Genomic DNA, 16,505 nt, shown 5'->3' with positions numbered 1-16,505 from the left:
AGGTGACTGAAAGGTTTTTACGGACAACTTCTCAGATAGCTAAAATGGAAAAGCCTTTAGTGCGTAACCAAAAGATCCGAGTTCGATTCCCGGTCCGAGCTATCCGAATTATTTTTTCTGTTTTCTAAGTTAAAGTTAATCAAGATGGCTATTAAGCTGATATTTAACTGAAAATAGTTTAAGTAAATTTCGATTGGGGTTCAATATAATAAATAATGTTAGGTACAAGAACTGCAATTAAATAGTGGTGATGCTATTTAACTAGATTTTCCTAGTTCAGTTGACCATATTTTTCTCTCAGTGTAGGACGTTTATATTATTAGAGTTTAGCTTATAAATTTTGGGTGATATTTTTATGACACAAAAAAATCACAAGAACCTTTTTTTGAAGAAAATTTAATTCTCTACAAAAAAAAAATTCAGCAATTTTTTCGTATCTCGCATCTTTTAGTCAGAATTTTTATTTCAAAGTTATAAGTATTATAAAATATCTTAAAATTTCTATTTAATTAAATATCCAAATTGTTCAATTCAAAATTACGGGCTGAGGATTGAAAAAAAAAAAAAAAAAAAAAAAAAAAAAGGTATATTTTATATAAAAAATTAAATTTTCTACAAAAAAAAATTCTTTTAATTTTTTCCGTATTTCGCATTCTTCAGCCAGAATTTCAGATTTTAAATTATAATTAAAAATTGTCTTAAAATATTATTTTATTAAAAATTCAAAATCTTCAAAAATTAACTCAAAATTACGAGTTGAGAATTGAAGATACAAAAAAATCATGAGACCTTTTTTTGTAGAAAATTTAATTTTTATAAAAAAGGACTTTTTGTTATTGTATCACTGATAGAAGGATTTGTTTATAGTTAAAAATATTTGTTAATATTTAACAAATCATTTATTAGAGACCACTTTTTAGTCCTTAACAAATATTTCTTAGTATTTAAAAAGATTTATTAATATTTAATAAATGAATATCTGATTTATTAAATACAAACAAATCATTTTAAATACTAAGAAATATTTGTTTGATACTAAAAAATGGTCTCTAATAAATGATTTGTTAACTATTAACAAATATTTTTTTAATACAAATAAATCCTTCGATCAGTGTACTCTTCTCGTATCTTCAACCCACTCGACCAAATATAAATTTAAAAAATTGCTGGTATGGTGTTACAATTTCCTGAAACTTTGTTAGCAGTTGAATTGCACTTGAAGATTGTTGTATTGCAGAAGTTTAGTATAACTTAAAGTATTCTAAGGCTCCCCAGTTCTCTGGATCGTCAGCTCGGAAATCTAAAAATAAATATGTTAGCATAAAATATTTTCCAAGCTCACCGGATAAATATCAAATACTTAAGACTCTACAAGATACAAGAGTCAAAAATATTTGCGTGTTGTTTTATGTACGAAAAACTTGTCAAGCTTACAGGTTACGGTAACAACAATAATAACAGTAAAAATATAGGTACTTGTACATGAGGCGGTGTGCCAAGAGCATAAAGTACAGCATCAGCAACGTCTTCTGGTTCCAGAGCTGGAATTTCATCAAAGAGATTTTTTAAATTCGTCTTACTTGCTATATTTGTTTTAACCAGACCGGGACTTATGCTCTGTAAATAATAAATTTACTGCACTGAATTTTAGCTTTTATTTATTTAAGTACAAATGAATACTCATATAAAAAATAATTTTCTTTTCAAAATTATTTTACATACCGTAATTTTAATGGCGATTTTCGCTTGGGATAATTCGCGACGAACAGAGTGTGTGATGGCTACGCTAGCGTGCTTGCAAGCTGGGTATAAATTGTAGCTGTTCGACCCGACGCTGTCTGATAAACCTTTCATGGGAATTTCATGACCAACGACGCTGCAAAGTAAACATAAGTAAGTATAATAGTCGAAGGTGTTTAATTGTCTTCGATTTGTTTGATTGTTTTTATCAATACGTTATGAACAGAAGTTGGATTTAACCTGTTGATATTAATAATGTGTCCTTGAACTCCTCTGTCTCGCATCGATTTAATGGCGGCTCTTATGCACGTAGCAACAGCCAGGACATTGATATTTAATAGTCTTTCGAAGCTTTCTCTGTCAGCATCTGGAAAAAATTATATCTTGATATTTACTTGAATTTCAAATAGGTGACACAATTTTTTTTAAGTATTAAAATATCAAATTTAAAGAAAGTAAATTGAGTAATTATTACAACAAAAAATTATCTGTAAAAATTACATGTAAAATTTACATTTTTTAATAATGTCACGTTCAAAAAAAAATTATTAGATTTATATATATATATATATATATATATATATATATATATATATATATATATATATATATATATATATATTTATTGCATTATTAAAAGAGTACATTTTAATTACAATAGAGTTTCGGTGTAGTACATGATTGCATTAAGTTTGAGTATTTGGACAAATTATACTGAAATAAAATGAAAATTTAGTTAGTTAATTATTAGGTTATTACTCTAGGAAACATTTTGCAAAACTGATTCTCTTAATTTGCAGGATAGTTCTATATAATTGTAGATAATTTTCATTTCTCTTGGTTTATTGGACAGCAGAAGTTATTAGATTTAAAGGCAGAAATATATGTAAAAATTACATAGTTAAGTAATTTTATATTGACAAAAAAAGATTTATATGTTAATTTTTCAGGAGTAATAATACTGATTTGAAAAACTTGAAAAAAGTGAAACGTCAAAGGTTTTGGATTACAAATTTTTAGCTCATGTGGAGGAAGAAGTTTTAAGACATTTTTAGAAGCCGGTGTACCCCTAATTGAACAGTTTCAAAAGTTTTTAAAATTTGCTAAGAAAAAATATTTTTTTCAAGCTTCCTAAAAAAATTAAAAAATAACCTTAGTTCAAATAAAATTAAAATTAAATTAAAATAATAAAATAAAAATAAAAATTAACTTGAGAAAAATTTTAGAAAAAAAAAATTTTTTTTTTATATTTTGAAAATAAAGAAACATTTATTGTCTTTTAAGTCGTGAAAATTGACGAACTATATATTTTAATATTTTTAGAGAGAAAAAATTACACAGTAAAAAATTTTTCGTCAAATTTAACACAAAAATTTGTGTTGATGACTTTTTTTACACAATCTGTGTTGAATCAACATACTAAAATGTTAAATTCTACACACTAAAGTTTTCCATTTTTATTTATTTATTTCTTTGGAAAAGACTCAACAGCCAAAGATCAATAACGAGGTTACATAACTTTACATTTGATGTATAATATATAATTTTTTTTAATTTTTATAAATACTTGTTTAGTTACAAAATAGATTATTATGCACTTAGGTACAATAGCTTTTGATTAATTTTGTATTTTTATTGCAAGAATTTTTGTTCCATTTATACACAGTAAAAAATTTTGCGTCATTGCGTTAAAAAACTTGATGTTAAAAATTTTTGGGTTATATATTTAACATAAAGATTTTTAACACAAAATTTTTTGACGCAATGACGTAAAATTTTTTACGGTGTACTTTGCATTCCTTGAAAAAAAATACTATTGCACGACTCATGATGCGAAGCATCAGAGAGTGCTTTACGATCGAAAAATTTTTTTCGCCTCATTTTGGCGGCTATTTTTATTATTATAGCCTTGTTAGTTCACGGAATCAAGATATTTTGCATACTATTGTCGAGATAATTTAATGGAGATTATTTTCATACTTTTTAAAAATTGATTTACTGCAATAGAATTGGAAAAAAACACCAAAATAGGTCAAAAAATTTTCCTGTCCGTCATGTGTGAAACCCGAAAACACTGTAACTTGTGAAAAAATCCATTATTTGAGTTAAATTTTTTTTAAAAAAATTCTAATCGACGATTGTAGGTCACTGAATGCGAATGATTAATTAATTCAGTGTCGTTTAATTGCAATTAATAAAAAACGAAAACTACAAGACTGTATATCTATATATATCCATGTAAAATTAACATGGATGGTGATATATCTATATCTATAGATATTATGTACATTTTATTCCACCAGGGGCGCTTGTGCAGTACCTTCCTACTACAGCTATTTTTTCGGCAATTAATTTTGAACGACTTAAATTTTTTTTTTTTTTTTTTATATTTCATAATTAAATGAGCATTATGAGTCGTGCACTTTTGGACTTTCCAAACTTTTTTTTTATTGTACTGTAATGATAAAACTTAAGATACCATATATAGTTCTGTAATCAATAACTCCAGCGCAGTTGATCAAAATATCAACGCCTGAAAATTGTTTATCAACAACTTCAAAAGCATCACTTAAGTCTTTATCCCGCGAAACATCACATTGAATCCCGTGAAAAGCGCCAGCTTTAGAAGAAGCACTCGAAACGCGTTCTTTTATCTTCGGAAACTCTTCCGCATTAATATCCAAGCCGATTACATTTATTTCGTTGCACAATAATGAGACTGTAATGGCGCGACCGATTCCCGAGCATGCACCAGTTACCACGGCTATTTTACCTCTCCATCTATCCATTTTTATCTTTCGAATTACGGTCGCTATAAGATACAATAATATTTAAAGAATAAAACACTCGACGCGAATAGAATGTTTTTTTTTCAGAATAATAATTATGCACGCTTCTGAGGTGTGTTCAGATTGATACTGATTGATGCTGAGTGAGTCTTTGATATAAATGCATGCGTGGTTACAGCATACTTGCAGGGACCGAGTGTATCATTATGTAATTTCATCGCCGCTCGTTGTAAGTGCCAATTATATACTCGGCAGGATTGTTTATTCATGTGGATATAACGTCGAGATCGATTAATTTAAATTTTATCATCTTAATTGTATTCACATTATTGAAAACATCATGCATTTTTATTTTTGAGAGCATAAATATAAATCTGTTTTCGAATGTATTAATAAAATTACTATTCATTTATGTGAAACGATGTTTTTAACTTAAATTGATTATTCTGTTGCTAAAAATGTATTATGAAATCTTTGGTTTAATATCGATTACTTAATTATCAGAATCGATTGTGGCTTTGAAGATTCAGAAGATAATTATCAATAAATTTTAAAGATTAGTATCTAGTTATTATATAAATTTTTTAACCAAAGTCAAAATGTTTATGATCGACAATTTAATTAATCAACATTTTTAGAAGTTTTATTAATTGATACTAGCGACTTTGCAGTCACTATGTGACTGCCGTGACTTGTGAACTAAAAAAAATTAAAATTTTGCATTATTAAATAATGAATTTTGTTAAATTACACTCTATTTTCTTAAATATTGACGTTTTTTAAGATATAAGCTCACTTCGACATTACACTCATCAATACCTTTCATTTGAGTACCCACATCAATTTTTCATATATTTTCTATATTTATATATATTATATATATGTATATATGAAAAATATATCAAAATGCATGTGGGTACTCAAATGAAAGCTCTTGATGAGTGTAACATCAGAATGAGCTTATATCTTTAAAAATGTCAATAATTAAGAACTGACATTGCTATTTTGTCAACTATTGATATTTTTAGAGATATAAGCTCACCCCGACATTACACTCTTCAAGACCTTTCATTTGAGTACCCACATCAATTTTTCATATATTTTTATATAATATATATATATTAGAGTGTGCCAAAATGTAACTTCCTTGATGGACCTTTTAAAATTGGAATTTTGAGTTCCGCTTTTAACTGGAGTCGTGTTTGGGCATTTCCTGACATATTTTGAGCGTTAAGCATTTATTTAATTTTCATAGAATTTATTACCAGGAGTTTTGTTTAGGCATTTTTGCATTTAAAATTTCAAAATTTGGCCGAACAAAACTCCTGTTAAAAAATTCTAAAAAACAAAATAAATCCTTAACGCTCAAAATATGTCAGGAAATGCCCAAACACAACTCCAGTTAAAAGCGGAACTCAAAATTCCAATTTTAAAAGGTCCATCAAGGAAGTTACATTTTGGCACACCCTAATATATATAATATATAAAAATATATGAAAAATTTATGTGGGTACTCAAATGAAAGGTCTTGATGAGTGTAATGTCGGAGTGAGCTTATATCTCTAATAAATCAATAGTTGACAAGATAGCAATGTCAGTTCTTAATTATTGACATTTTTAAAGATATAAGCTCATTCTGATGTTACACTCATCAAGAGCTTTCATTTGAGTACCCACATGCATTTTTGATATATTTTTCATATATACATATTTATAATATATATAAATATATAAAATATATGAAAAATTGATGTGGGTACTCAAATGAAAGGTCTCGACGAGTGCAATGTCGAGGTGAGCTTATATCTTAAAAAATGTCAATATTTCACAAGATAAAAGGTCATTAATTAATTATTGACATTTTTAAAGATATAAGCTCATCCCGATGTTACACTCATCGAGGGTTTTCATTTGAGTACCCACATGCATTTCTGATATATTTTTCATATATACATATATATAATATATATAAATATAGAAAATATATGAAAAATTGATGTGGGTACTCAAATAAAAGGTCTCAATGAATGTAATATCGGGATGAGCTTATATCTTTAAAAAATTCAATATTTTACAAAATAAATGGTAATTTCTTAATTATGTATTTATTCTTGTCTCAAGAAAATTTTCTAATAATAGTTTCAAGCTATTCATGTTGATTTTAATTTTAGAAGTTATCTTTATAATAAAATACAATTTAAAATATCAACAATATTTAAAAAGATTTATATAATTGTTGAGATTTTAAAAGTTTTTAAAGAACTTATATTTTATTATTTTGAGAATATATTTGAAGGTAATAAATTAATCTAATTTTATTGTTTATCCCATTCTAAATTGGTGGAATAATAACATAGGTCAAATATTTATTTTAATATAGTTTTTCATTAAATAATTGTAAATAAAACTTATTATTGAGAAAATAAAATTCTACTGCTATTTTAGATCATCACAACTAGATAATTTACCATCGTATAAAGCACTATAAAATAGTTTCCGTACTATAAAAAGGAAGAAGAAACTTTAGGTATTATTTTTTGTCAAAATGAAAATACTTTAAGCACAAACGAACGGTGATATTTTAAGAGCATAAAAATAGTAAGGTACTCCTCGATTTAGGGGTGGTTCACTTATACCTCAATAATATGATGAAGAAAAAAAATCTTTACGGAAAGAAAAATAATAAAATGAATGAGGGAGGAAAAAACTTGGACTGAATTTTGATAGAACAATATAAATCTTAAAAGTTTAGTAACGTCTAACGTAGAACGACAATCTAATGTAAGACGGGTTATAAAGCTGATGGTCTTTTTCAGTAGAGCTTTACTTATTCTCCTCCTCCGGCGACCGAAAAGCAATGAACCACCGCCGGTAGCTGTATGGAGAAAGTCACGGTTTGCGGTACAGTATCACCGAGACGATGTGACGGATCCTATCAGGTCATAAATCGCGTGTGTGCCAGCACACACCGACCTGGTCAATCTTATTCCCGTGGTGCTCGTGAAAATATCGCCGTGATTTATGAACGACGCGAACTTCCTTGCTCTCTACTGTCTCTCGGGCTCTCTGGGGGGGGGGGGAGGATGCAAACCTCCGCTTGTATGTTTGGCTTACGACTCATCCGTTTTACCTACACAGATTTTCCAGTTCTTCCTTTACTCCGAGGATTTAGCACAATTCGAATGAGCCACGACCTTACTTTTTTATCTTACTGATGCTCCGAATAAATAACGCCCTTTTTGCTTTATTACAACTATTTTTTACCGACGATCGTCAACTTACAAAGGTACAAGTATCATAATGATGCCTCAGATGACACGAAACCATTATCAGGGGCATTATTATCACTATTATCATTGAGATCAATGTGCCAAAGGTTCCTGATAATTTATTTCAACGGTTCTACGTGATTGCCGCGGGCGAACCATATCCAATGGCTTTTTTTTTTTTATCATTCTACACGTATTATACTTGCAAATTACGCTAAGTAAGACAAACTCGGGTATCAAAAATTTTTGCTTAGAAAAATTACTTTCATTTTTTTCCGCTTTTAAACTTAATCCCAGTCTTACGCTTAAAATATTTTTTAATCGTGCTGTCACTGTTTTTTATCTCATAAAACGCTGTAAGACATTTTAGAAGAAATAGCGATAAATGAAACGTCTAATTTTAGCCCCCATGAAAAAAATATATGTCGAAATACATAAAAAATATATTTTAAATATATTAAAAATCTATAAAAAATATATAAATTATGTATAGTAAATGTATTTTTAATAACTAACTTTTGGCCGATTTTTAAATATATTTTAGATATATTTAAAATATATTTTAGATATATTCCAAATATATTTTTTTTATATTTTTAGCTATGTATTTTAAGATATATCTTGAACATATTTGAAATATATGAAAATCGTCCAAAAGTTAGTTATTAAAAATACATATATTTACTATACATATTTTTTATATATTTATATATTTTTTATAGATTTTTAATATATTTCAACATATATTTTTTTTTCATGGGAGAGGTGGTTTATTTCTTCAGAAAAAAAAATTGTGTACAGAAAAAAAATTTACTTGAACCTAGTAAATAATTTTGAAGATTTTAATTTTCATAATTTGAATAAAAAAATTCTTAAATTAAGAAATTTTTCTTGATTTAAATAAATTTTACTTGATTCAAGGATTTTTTGTCTTGATCAAAACTCTTCAAAATTATTTTCTTGGTTTAAGAATTTTTCTTTTGATTCAAGTTAATTTTTTTTTCTGACAAAAAAACAATTACTTCATTAAAAAAAAAAATATTTTCTGAAAAATTTTAAAGAATTTGATAAATTTTAATTAAGTGGAAATATTCTTGATCTAAGAAATTATTTTTGATACAAGTAAATTTTACTTTAATAATTTTTCACTTGATTAAAATTTATCAGATTTTTGAAAATAATTTTCTTAATTTTTTTATTAATATACAAACAGTTTTTATTAATTATTTTTTATAAATTATAAATTTATATTAATTATTAATTCACAAACATATTTGTTATTAATATACAAACATAATGATTAAAAAAAAAAATATCTGTTTTTTTTTTTAATAAAGAAACTTGTTCTTACACTAAAAATATAAAATAATTAAAGAAAAATGAAATTTTACGTACTTATTGTATTTATTTATTTATTTCATTGAAAATTATCTAAACCAAACATATTTGTTATGTAATCGATAATTTATCAATCTATTGATTGATAGGCATACATATAAGCAAACAGTAACCATGTGTGTTTACGGAAAAATAATCAATGACTATATCGACGTATTCTATGAGTACAAATCAGTAACTATTATTTATTATGATTTATTTGCTATTATTTATGATGATTTACTATCATGATTTAATAGTTAAATATTTCCCAAATTCTAAAGAAGCAAAATTAATGGAAAAAATAGCCGGTAAGTAATTTATTTTCATAATTAATTATTATTTTGTGACAAGAAAAACTGTTCAAATACTTATCAGGGTTATTTTTGATTTTTATTCGAGTATATATAGCTAGACTTATTGAAAATGGAGTTATTGGTAACAAATTTACTTCAGTGTGTCGCCGAATTTTATAGTAAGTATAGTTTTTATAAGAATTTTAATACTCTGGGTTAAAATATTTCAATCAAATTCATTAAAAAATTTTTTTTTTTTAATTTTTTTTATAATTATAAAGCTTATTTTTAAAAATAATAACATAAAACTCTTAAAAAATATTCTATAATTTTAAACAGAAGTTTATTTTAAAAATTCAATAAATAAATTTAGATGTAATCAAATAAAATTAAAGCTTCAATTTATCTTCAATTTTCGACAAATGAATTTTGCCTCAAATATTATTGATTAGATTTTTTAAAATACAGCCAATTTAAAGATCTAACAAGATTTGCAAAATTAAATCTTATTACTTATAACTTATGGTAAGATTTAATCATTTTTTCCCAGAAATTTGCTTATAATTTTGCTTGTACTTATTAAAAACTTTATTATTTAAGCTCAATTGTTCAGAATCATCGGTGAAAATGGGAGTAAAATTAAGACTCGTCATTCCATTGACGTTTTTAATAATTCTTTCATCACTTATCAAAGATGTTGAACCTAAATCTAGAGCAGCTAGAGCTCTCATTAAATTCAATCCGATCGCAGAAGGACGAAAAGTAGTAAGCGTAATAAACGACCTTACAACACTGGTGCTCGGTTTGGATGGCATTGTAAAATATGTAAAAGCTGATAAGTCCGACGAAGAATTCAAAGAGAATGTGACGCGCAAGATCGATGATATTTTGAGAAAAATTGATAATTTAAACGGTAAAATTGTGGACTTGAAAGCAACGATAGCTTCAGAGAAAGTAGAATTATTAGATGCATTAGCGACGGAATTTGACCGACAACCCATGAAAGAATTTCTTGATAGACTTTACGTTATTAATGAAAAATTCGAAAAGAAATTTTCTCGGATACGACAAAACGCCGATGAATTTGGTTACGATGTTATCGCAAAACATATTGCGCCAATCGAAGACAATGATAAGTTGATTGAAAATCTCCAAACAATTGTGAATGATGTAAACCCAGAAAGCTATAAGAAGTCCATCTTCCAAATGGTGATTGATCATGCAACTTTTCAGGTATTTATTATTTACTTCTCTTAACTTAGGGGAAGGACGGGCAAAACGGATATGTTAATTTGAAAATGAAATAACAAATATATATTACAATCATATCCATTCTTAACTTTGGCTAATAATTTTTTGGGTAATTGAAGTTTATAATTAAAGTAAAATAAAAATAATAACAAAGAAATTCTTCTTCGAAATTAAAAAAAAAAAAAAAGTCAACATTATCCGTTTTGCCCTACCAGGGCGGGCAAAATGAATACTCAGGTCGCGTAAAACGAATACTGATTGGAAAATACATTTCAATCAAAACAATCGTCGCAAAAATATCAACCGCGTCCTGAATATGAAGAAAAAAAATCAAATCTGCATCGTCCTTAACAACATTAAACTAAGTACTGTATACTTACGATTTAAAATTTTATTTTTTTTCCTAAATTTCAATATTTATAAAAAAAAATTCCCACAAGTATGCAAAACCAATGCTTTATCGATAACGGTAAGTGTAGTTACATAATAGATTGATAGATTGCTGTCTAAAATGTTTCTATCGACCGACCAGCGATTTAAAACGATTATTCATTTTACCCGCCCTCTCCGTCTTGCCCGTCCGTCCCCTATCAAATAATTGTTTCAAAACTAAGAAAATTTTTTAGTTCGATGGAGGAATTATTAAATGTTTATTTTCATACTTGCACGCATAATAAAGATTTTGTTAAAATAACAACCCGTGTAAAAATGATATGATATCATTATGAAGCTCATAATGAATATCTCAATGAATCTCATATTTTGGCACTAATATGAGATTCATATAAGAACCGTATCAATACTTCGGAAACCCGTAATAAGTAAAATACCTGTGAGAACGAATCTTTTTTAAGTAGATTAGTAAAATTTTCATTTTTTCTGTTAATTAGAGAAAATGTATAACAATTGAGAAAAACAGTATTTTTATCATGCACTATACTATTGAACTACTTAACTTTCCTCCTTGACTTTCTTAACTTGGAAGAATATTTAGAAAAACATTGACTATCTTGGTTTAAAAAAAATTTTTAACTGAAAAAATTTTTTCGTCTCAAGATAATCATTTTTTATTTGAAAACAATTTATATCGTCCTAAAAATTTCTTTAATTTAATTATTTTGCATTATTTCCTGTATATAGTTATGACTCAATAATTTTATATCACGATTTAAAAAGGCTAACAATATCATTATGATTTTATGCAGATATGACCATCATTAAATTTTGAATTCAATTCAATATCATTATGATTTCACAATGAAATTATGTTAATATCATCATGGAGATACTATCCTAACGAATTTCCAACAGTAATAAAAAATTTTTTTCTTGAATTATGAATAAAAGGCAACATCTGTTATTATTTTGCAGAAAAAAAATCATCGAGACTGTGATAGTAGTTCGACCAGAGACAAACTTTTTGCATTGTACGAACACATTGTCACTACGGTATTCAAGGGATATACTATGGTTGTACTGTCTTATCAATATCAGAAAGTCACGACACATAACGAAGAAGGTAATTATTACTTTGACGACATTAATGTTGCACCAAAGAATATTAACAAAAACAATCAATGATTAATTTTGCTTTCAGAATATTTCAAATACATGCAAAAAACATATCAAAATATGACTAAACAGGCTATTATTGCAATAACAGATTCCCTAACTAACTATTATGAAAGAAACGATTCAACTGATTTCAAATCGAAGTATATTTGTGACCCCCCAACATGGATTGAAGGTATTGAATCTTTTACATCAATAATATATTGTCTATCGATCATTGGATTAATTATTTTTATCAACCTATTAGGAGTCAATTATCTTCAATTGAAAAACTATGTTTCAATGAGAACGTCAGAGGTATGTTATCATCCTCAGCAATGTGATTGTATACCAAAAAGCAACTATTATGAGCGTAATACAGAATACATTATCAGCAAACAGTGCCCTTTGGTAAATGTGTAATTTTATCTTAATCACATGATAAATTTTCGTTATAGACATATGATTAAAAAAAAATTTTTTTAGTCATTCGATGAAGATAAACCTGATAGTTATTTTGTTCCGAGTACAAATCAATATTCCGAGTATAGAAATTCATCTAATCTGAATATGGTGAAATCGTGCCTTCGGATGGACAAATATAGTAATATATTTGATGATTGTATTCATGATAAGAACTCAAATCCTTATTTGAGTGTCCGTAAATTGAGCTTAGAACGTGCAAATTGCAATGAAAGCAACTATCAGTAATACACTAATTTTTAACTACTTTTTCAGGGAAAGAAGTTTAGATTTGATCAATTAACGTCAATAGTTTGTTAGATCTCATCTGACATAACTTGACTGGATTAGATACAACTAGAGACATGATTTTATCAGATATACGGATAATTCCGCCCAAAGACACCTCTCTCAAAAGGTGTTCACTTTCTAATGATATTCTTCTACCCTGTGTCTTGAATGACGTATCAAAATTGAGAAATTCAGTGCATGCTTCGAATATCGATGGTATAATTAGCAATTGGTCTAACTTCTTATTTTTTAGAGGGTGATTTTTTAACATTTTGATGTATCAATAGTCCAATTATAAAATATTTGAATGATCCAAACCAAAATATTATACCTCTATTACATATAAAATAGTTTTTTAAAGTGATAATAAATTTTGAACTAATTGTTTTTGCGTACAAATGGAAGATTCTTTAAAATGAAGTTAGACAATTTGCTAATTAGAACGTCGACATCGGGAAATAAGTATGTAAGATTGGGATTAAGGGAAGGAGCACCTTTAGAGGGAGTTGACTGTTAACATACTTGCTCTCAAATTAACATCAAATATGATTATAAACAGAAAGAAAGAATTCTTGGCTATAGGGGAAATTTTCTCGGCTCAAGAAAATATTAAAGAAGACTGAAAATTTCTTGAACGAAGACAAATTGTCTTGAATCAAGAAAATTTGTTTTTGCTCTAAAATAATTTTGGTTTTCCTTAAAATTTTTTCGGACTAAAAAAAATTTTTTTTTCTGTATATATGATTAAAACATATATAATATTTTTCATTAACCAGACGTTCAATATTTAATCTGATAAAATCTAACGTTGCATTGATAGATTTAACCAGATCTAATCATGTCTTACAATTAGTATAAAATCTGATCAGATCGATTTTTCTTTCCCAAACTTTTATTAACTTCTTTTTTCATAAAAACATTACCGATTTTTGTCTTTAGCGTGATGACTAGTGCTCGGTTCTACGAAAAAGACGGCATCATCGGCATTGAAGCTCAATGTGGTTTACTTGTCGATGGAAGAATTAATCCACAATCGGTAAAATGGAACACTAGAAATAGAGACTACTTCACCAGAGATAATCCTCCGGAGCATGTTGTACTCAATTCACAACTGAGAACATTTCTCATTGATGACTTCGTGTTGCCCGATGGAGAATTTGTGACGGCAGTTAAGCTTGATCCGTATCACCCCGAACATTACATATCTTTTGTGGTTGAGGGACGAAATTTATATGACCTGAAAAAGAATTCCCTGTATAAGGTTAAGCGTCCTGAAACCAATGTACATCGACCAGATCAATATTTACAAGCAGCCAGGTAAGGACTATATAGTCCATTTTATGCATGATGACAAACTAATTATACTTTTTTTTTCGTTTATTCTAGGAAGGAGATAAAATTGTACCAACTCCCAGAAGTGTTTACTCAAACGAGTAAGACCTACGAAATGAGTGAATCGAGTAAGCATTTGGTCAAAATAGCTAATTCCCATTTATTAAAAAAAACGGAAATTTCTCCGTTGGTACCATTCATTGATATGAATGTATACAATCCATCACGTCCGTTACCTTTGGGTGGACTTGGATTGATGTACAAGAGTGTTCCTGGTCACGCTGGATTTTTGACATTCAAATTCATTTCTACCAAATTTACGTCTTACATCAGTCCTTCGTACGCTGAAGACTTTAACATTCCGGGCCCAAAACTTCATTACTAGAACAGGAAGAATTGACTTTTTGTTAAAAAAATAGAATAAATCTGCGGATCATATTTTTGTGTTCATAATTGGACAATTTAATTATTGTAAAAATCAATTAAACTACCATTTGTGTTATAATAAAAAAGTAAAGAAAAACACTGATAATTATTGACTGAAAATAAGTGTCTAAATTAGGGTGCGTCAAAATTGAAATTTCAGCAAAAATGCTTGTTAAACAAATCTTCTGTTGAAAAATTTTGTGAATATCAAATATTAAAAAGTTGATGTGACGTTTTCATTATTGTCGCTTTTCGTTTTTATGGTGACAACTTTGGCAATGGTGACTATAACAACGGTTACCATAGCAACAGCTACTACGACAGTAGTTACCATGGCAACGGTTATCATAGAAACGGTTACCATAGTAACTGTCACCATTGCAACGGTTATTATGACAATGATAACCATAGCAACGGTTACTATGACAACGATTACCATAGCAACGGTTATTATGACAACGGTTACCATCGCAACGGTTACTATGGTAACCATTGTCATAGTAACCGTTGCTATGGTAACGATTATCATAGCAACTGTCACCATGACAACGGTTACTATGACAAAATTTACCATAGCAACGGTTACTATGACAACGGTTAAATATTAAAGGGTTAAATTTGTAAAAATATTGATTATTAAATTATCGATATCAAACATTTCGACGGAAACGCGCAGCGCGTTTGATTTTCTAGTCAAATAAATCGCGACACACCAAAATATCTCAGGAAATGCCCAAACCCGGTTCCTGTTCTAAGCAGAACTCAAAATTTCAATTTTAAAAGATTGCTTTCGGAGAAATTAAATTTTGACGTACCCTAGTCCAATTTAAAAACTAGCAATTTCCTAAAAATTTAACTTTAATCGTCCATATCTTCAAAACCATTAATTCTATCAAAAAATTGTAAGATTTTTTTTGTAGAGACAAAAATTTTCTATCGGAATTCTTATTAAAACTTTTCGGAAAAATCATTTTCTATTAAATAATAATCTATTACGTTTTTAAAAATTCCAAAAATCATTTTAAAACCCTATAGCTGTTTGTTTGAATGTTAAGACCCTAAAAAATTAGTTAAAATTAACTTTTTATGTCTTCGGCACGGGGATTATCATCTAGAGACTTGAAACTAAAAAACTATATGCTACTTTTTCAAGTCTCCTAAGAATTTCCCCAAATTTCTTAAGCCCCCAGTGAGAAAATTTGAAATTAATCAATTAGTTAATAAATAAATAAAAAAGTAAATTAATTAATTAATTAATTAGTTAATAAATCGAGTTACAGCATTTTTCCAAAATCATTTTGAAGCCGCAAAGCTGATTTTATAAATTAAAAATTTAAAAAAGTTTAATAAAAATTAATTTTTTATGTTTTTGGTACTGAAAGTATATTAATAAAATATTAATTAATATTAAAGTAAGATTTTCTTGGAAATAATTTTGATCTTCGATCAAAAACAGCAATTGTCTTTTCAATGTGAAAAAAAAATGTGTCAGGACCATAATACTGGTATCAGTGAGTGAAATAAAAAATATTAACACTATTTTGGGTGACTCCGGGAAGTTTTACCGTAAATTCGACGGGTGGATGGTAGATGGAACAAAACTAATCCAAGACCGCAACGCGGAAGCCTCTCATCCGGAGCTTCTATTGACTTAGGAAAGTTTAGATTGCTGTGCAGATAAGACGCTGTCGTGATGTGACGTAGAACCGGTATCGTTCTCT

General features: G+C 27.8%; 3 protein-coding genes across 4 annotated transcripts; 2 read left to right on the top strand and 1 right to left on the bottom strand.

Annotated features, from left to right (window-relative positions):
- Window positions 1–1,112: 1,112 nt before the first annotated feature.
- LOC123267343 (farnesol dehydrogenase-like) lies at window positions 1,113–4,740 on the bottom strand. 2 transcript variants are annotated; one of them, XM_044731915.1, is made up of 5 exons: window positions 4,220–4,740; window positions 1,981–2,107; window positions 1,723–1,876; window positions 1,435–1,617; window positions 1,113–1,300 (listed from the first exon to the last, which is right to left on the bottom strand). In XM_044731915.1, exons 1-4 carry the CDS (start codon window positions 4,527–4,529, stop codon window positions 1,438–1,440), a joined length of 771 nt encoding a protein of 256 aa, XP_044587850.1. In that variant the 5' UTR covers window positions 4,530–4,740; the 3' UTR covers window positions 1,113–1,300; window positions 1,435–1,437. The 2 variants fall into 2 exon arrangements, with proteins under 2 accessions (XP_044587850.1, XP_044587849.1); XM_044731914.1 differs by having other exon boundaries at window positions 1,477–1,617; window positions 4,220–4,732.
- A 7,351-nt stretch (window positions 4,741–12,091) lies between these two features.
- On the top strand, window positions 12,092–12,696 carry LOC123268088. Its single transcript, XM_044732971.1, has 3 exons — window positions 12,092–12,241; window positions 12,320–12,469; window positions 12,542–12,696. Exons 1-3 carry the CDS (start codon window positions 12,190–12,192, stop codon window positions 12,694–12,696), a joined length of 357 nt encoding a protein of 118 aa, XP_044588906.1. The 5' UTR covers window positions 12,092–12,189.
- A 51-nt stretch (window positions 12,697–12,747) lies between these two features.
- LOC123267166 lies at window positions 12,748–14,743 on the top strand. The gene is made up of 3 exons (XM_044731707.1): window positions 12,748–12,980; window positions 13,966–14,343; window positions 14,413–14,743. Exons 1-3 carry the CDS (start codon window positions 12,844–12,846, stop codon window positions 14,741–14,743), a joined length of 846 nt encoding a protein of 281 aa, XP_044587642.1. The 5' UTR covers window positions 12,748–12,843.
- The last annotated feature ends 1,762 nt before the right edge of the window (window positions 14,744–16,505 follow it).

The sequence above is a fragment of the Cotesia glomerata genome, linkage group LG6 (assembly GCF_020080835.1).
Source record: "Cotesia glomerata isolate CgM1 linkage group LG6, MPM_Cglom_v2.3, whole genome shotgun sequence".
NCBI lineage: Eukaryota > Metazoa > Arthropoda > Insecta > Hymenoptera > Braconidae > Cotesia > Cotesia glomerata.
Note: the sequence above shows the minus strand (reverse complement) of the source record. Positions and strands in the feature narration are given on the sequence as shown.

Bases quoted from the DNA above. Each gene is read 5' to 3' on its own strand.
- LOC123267343 (XM_044731915.1), bottom strand. From the start codon at position 4,529: ATGGATAGATGGAGAGGTAAAATAGCCGTGGTAACTGGTGCATGCTCG. The intron at 1,877-1,980 runs GTTAAATCCAAC...TTTACTTTGCAG, and splicing joins CACATTATTAATATCAACAG to CGTCGTTGGTCATGAAATTC. The intron at 1,618-1,722 runs GTATGTAAAATA...TATTATTTACAG, and splicing joins AAATCGCCATTAAAATTACG to AGCATAAGTCCCGGTCTGGT.
- LOC123268088 (XM_044732971.1), top strand. From the start codon at position 12,190: ATGGTTGTACTGTCTTATCAATATCAGAAAGTCACGACACATAACGAA. The intron at 12,242-12,319 runs GTAATTATTACT...TTTTGCTTTCAG, and splicing joins CACGACACATAACGAAGAAG to AATATTTCAAATACATGCAA. The intron at 12,470-12,541 runs GTATTGAATCTT...TCAACCTATTAG, and splicing joins CCCCCCAACATGGATTGAAG to GAGTCAATTATCTTCAATTG.
- LOC123267166 (XM_044731707.1), top strand. From the start codon at position 12,844: ATGGTGAAATCGTGCCTTCGGATGGACAAATATAGTAATATATTTGAT. The intron at 12,981-13,965 runs GTAATACACTAA...TTTTGTCTTTAG, and splicing joins TGCAATGAAAGCAACTATCA to CGTGATGACTAGTGCTCGGT. The intron at 14,344-14,412 runs GTAAGGACTATA...CGTTTATTCTAG, and splicing joins CAATATTTACAAGCAGCCAG to GAAGGAGATAAAATTGTACC.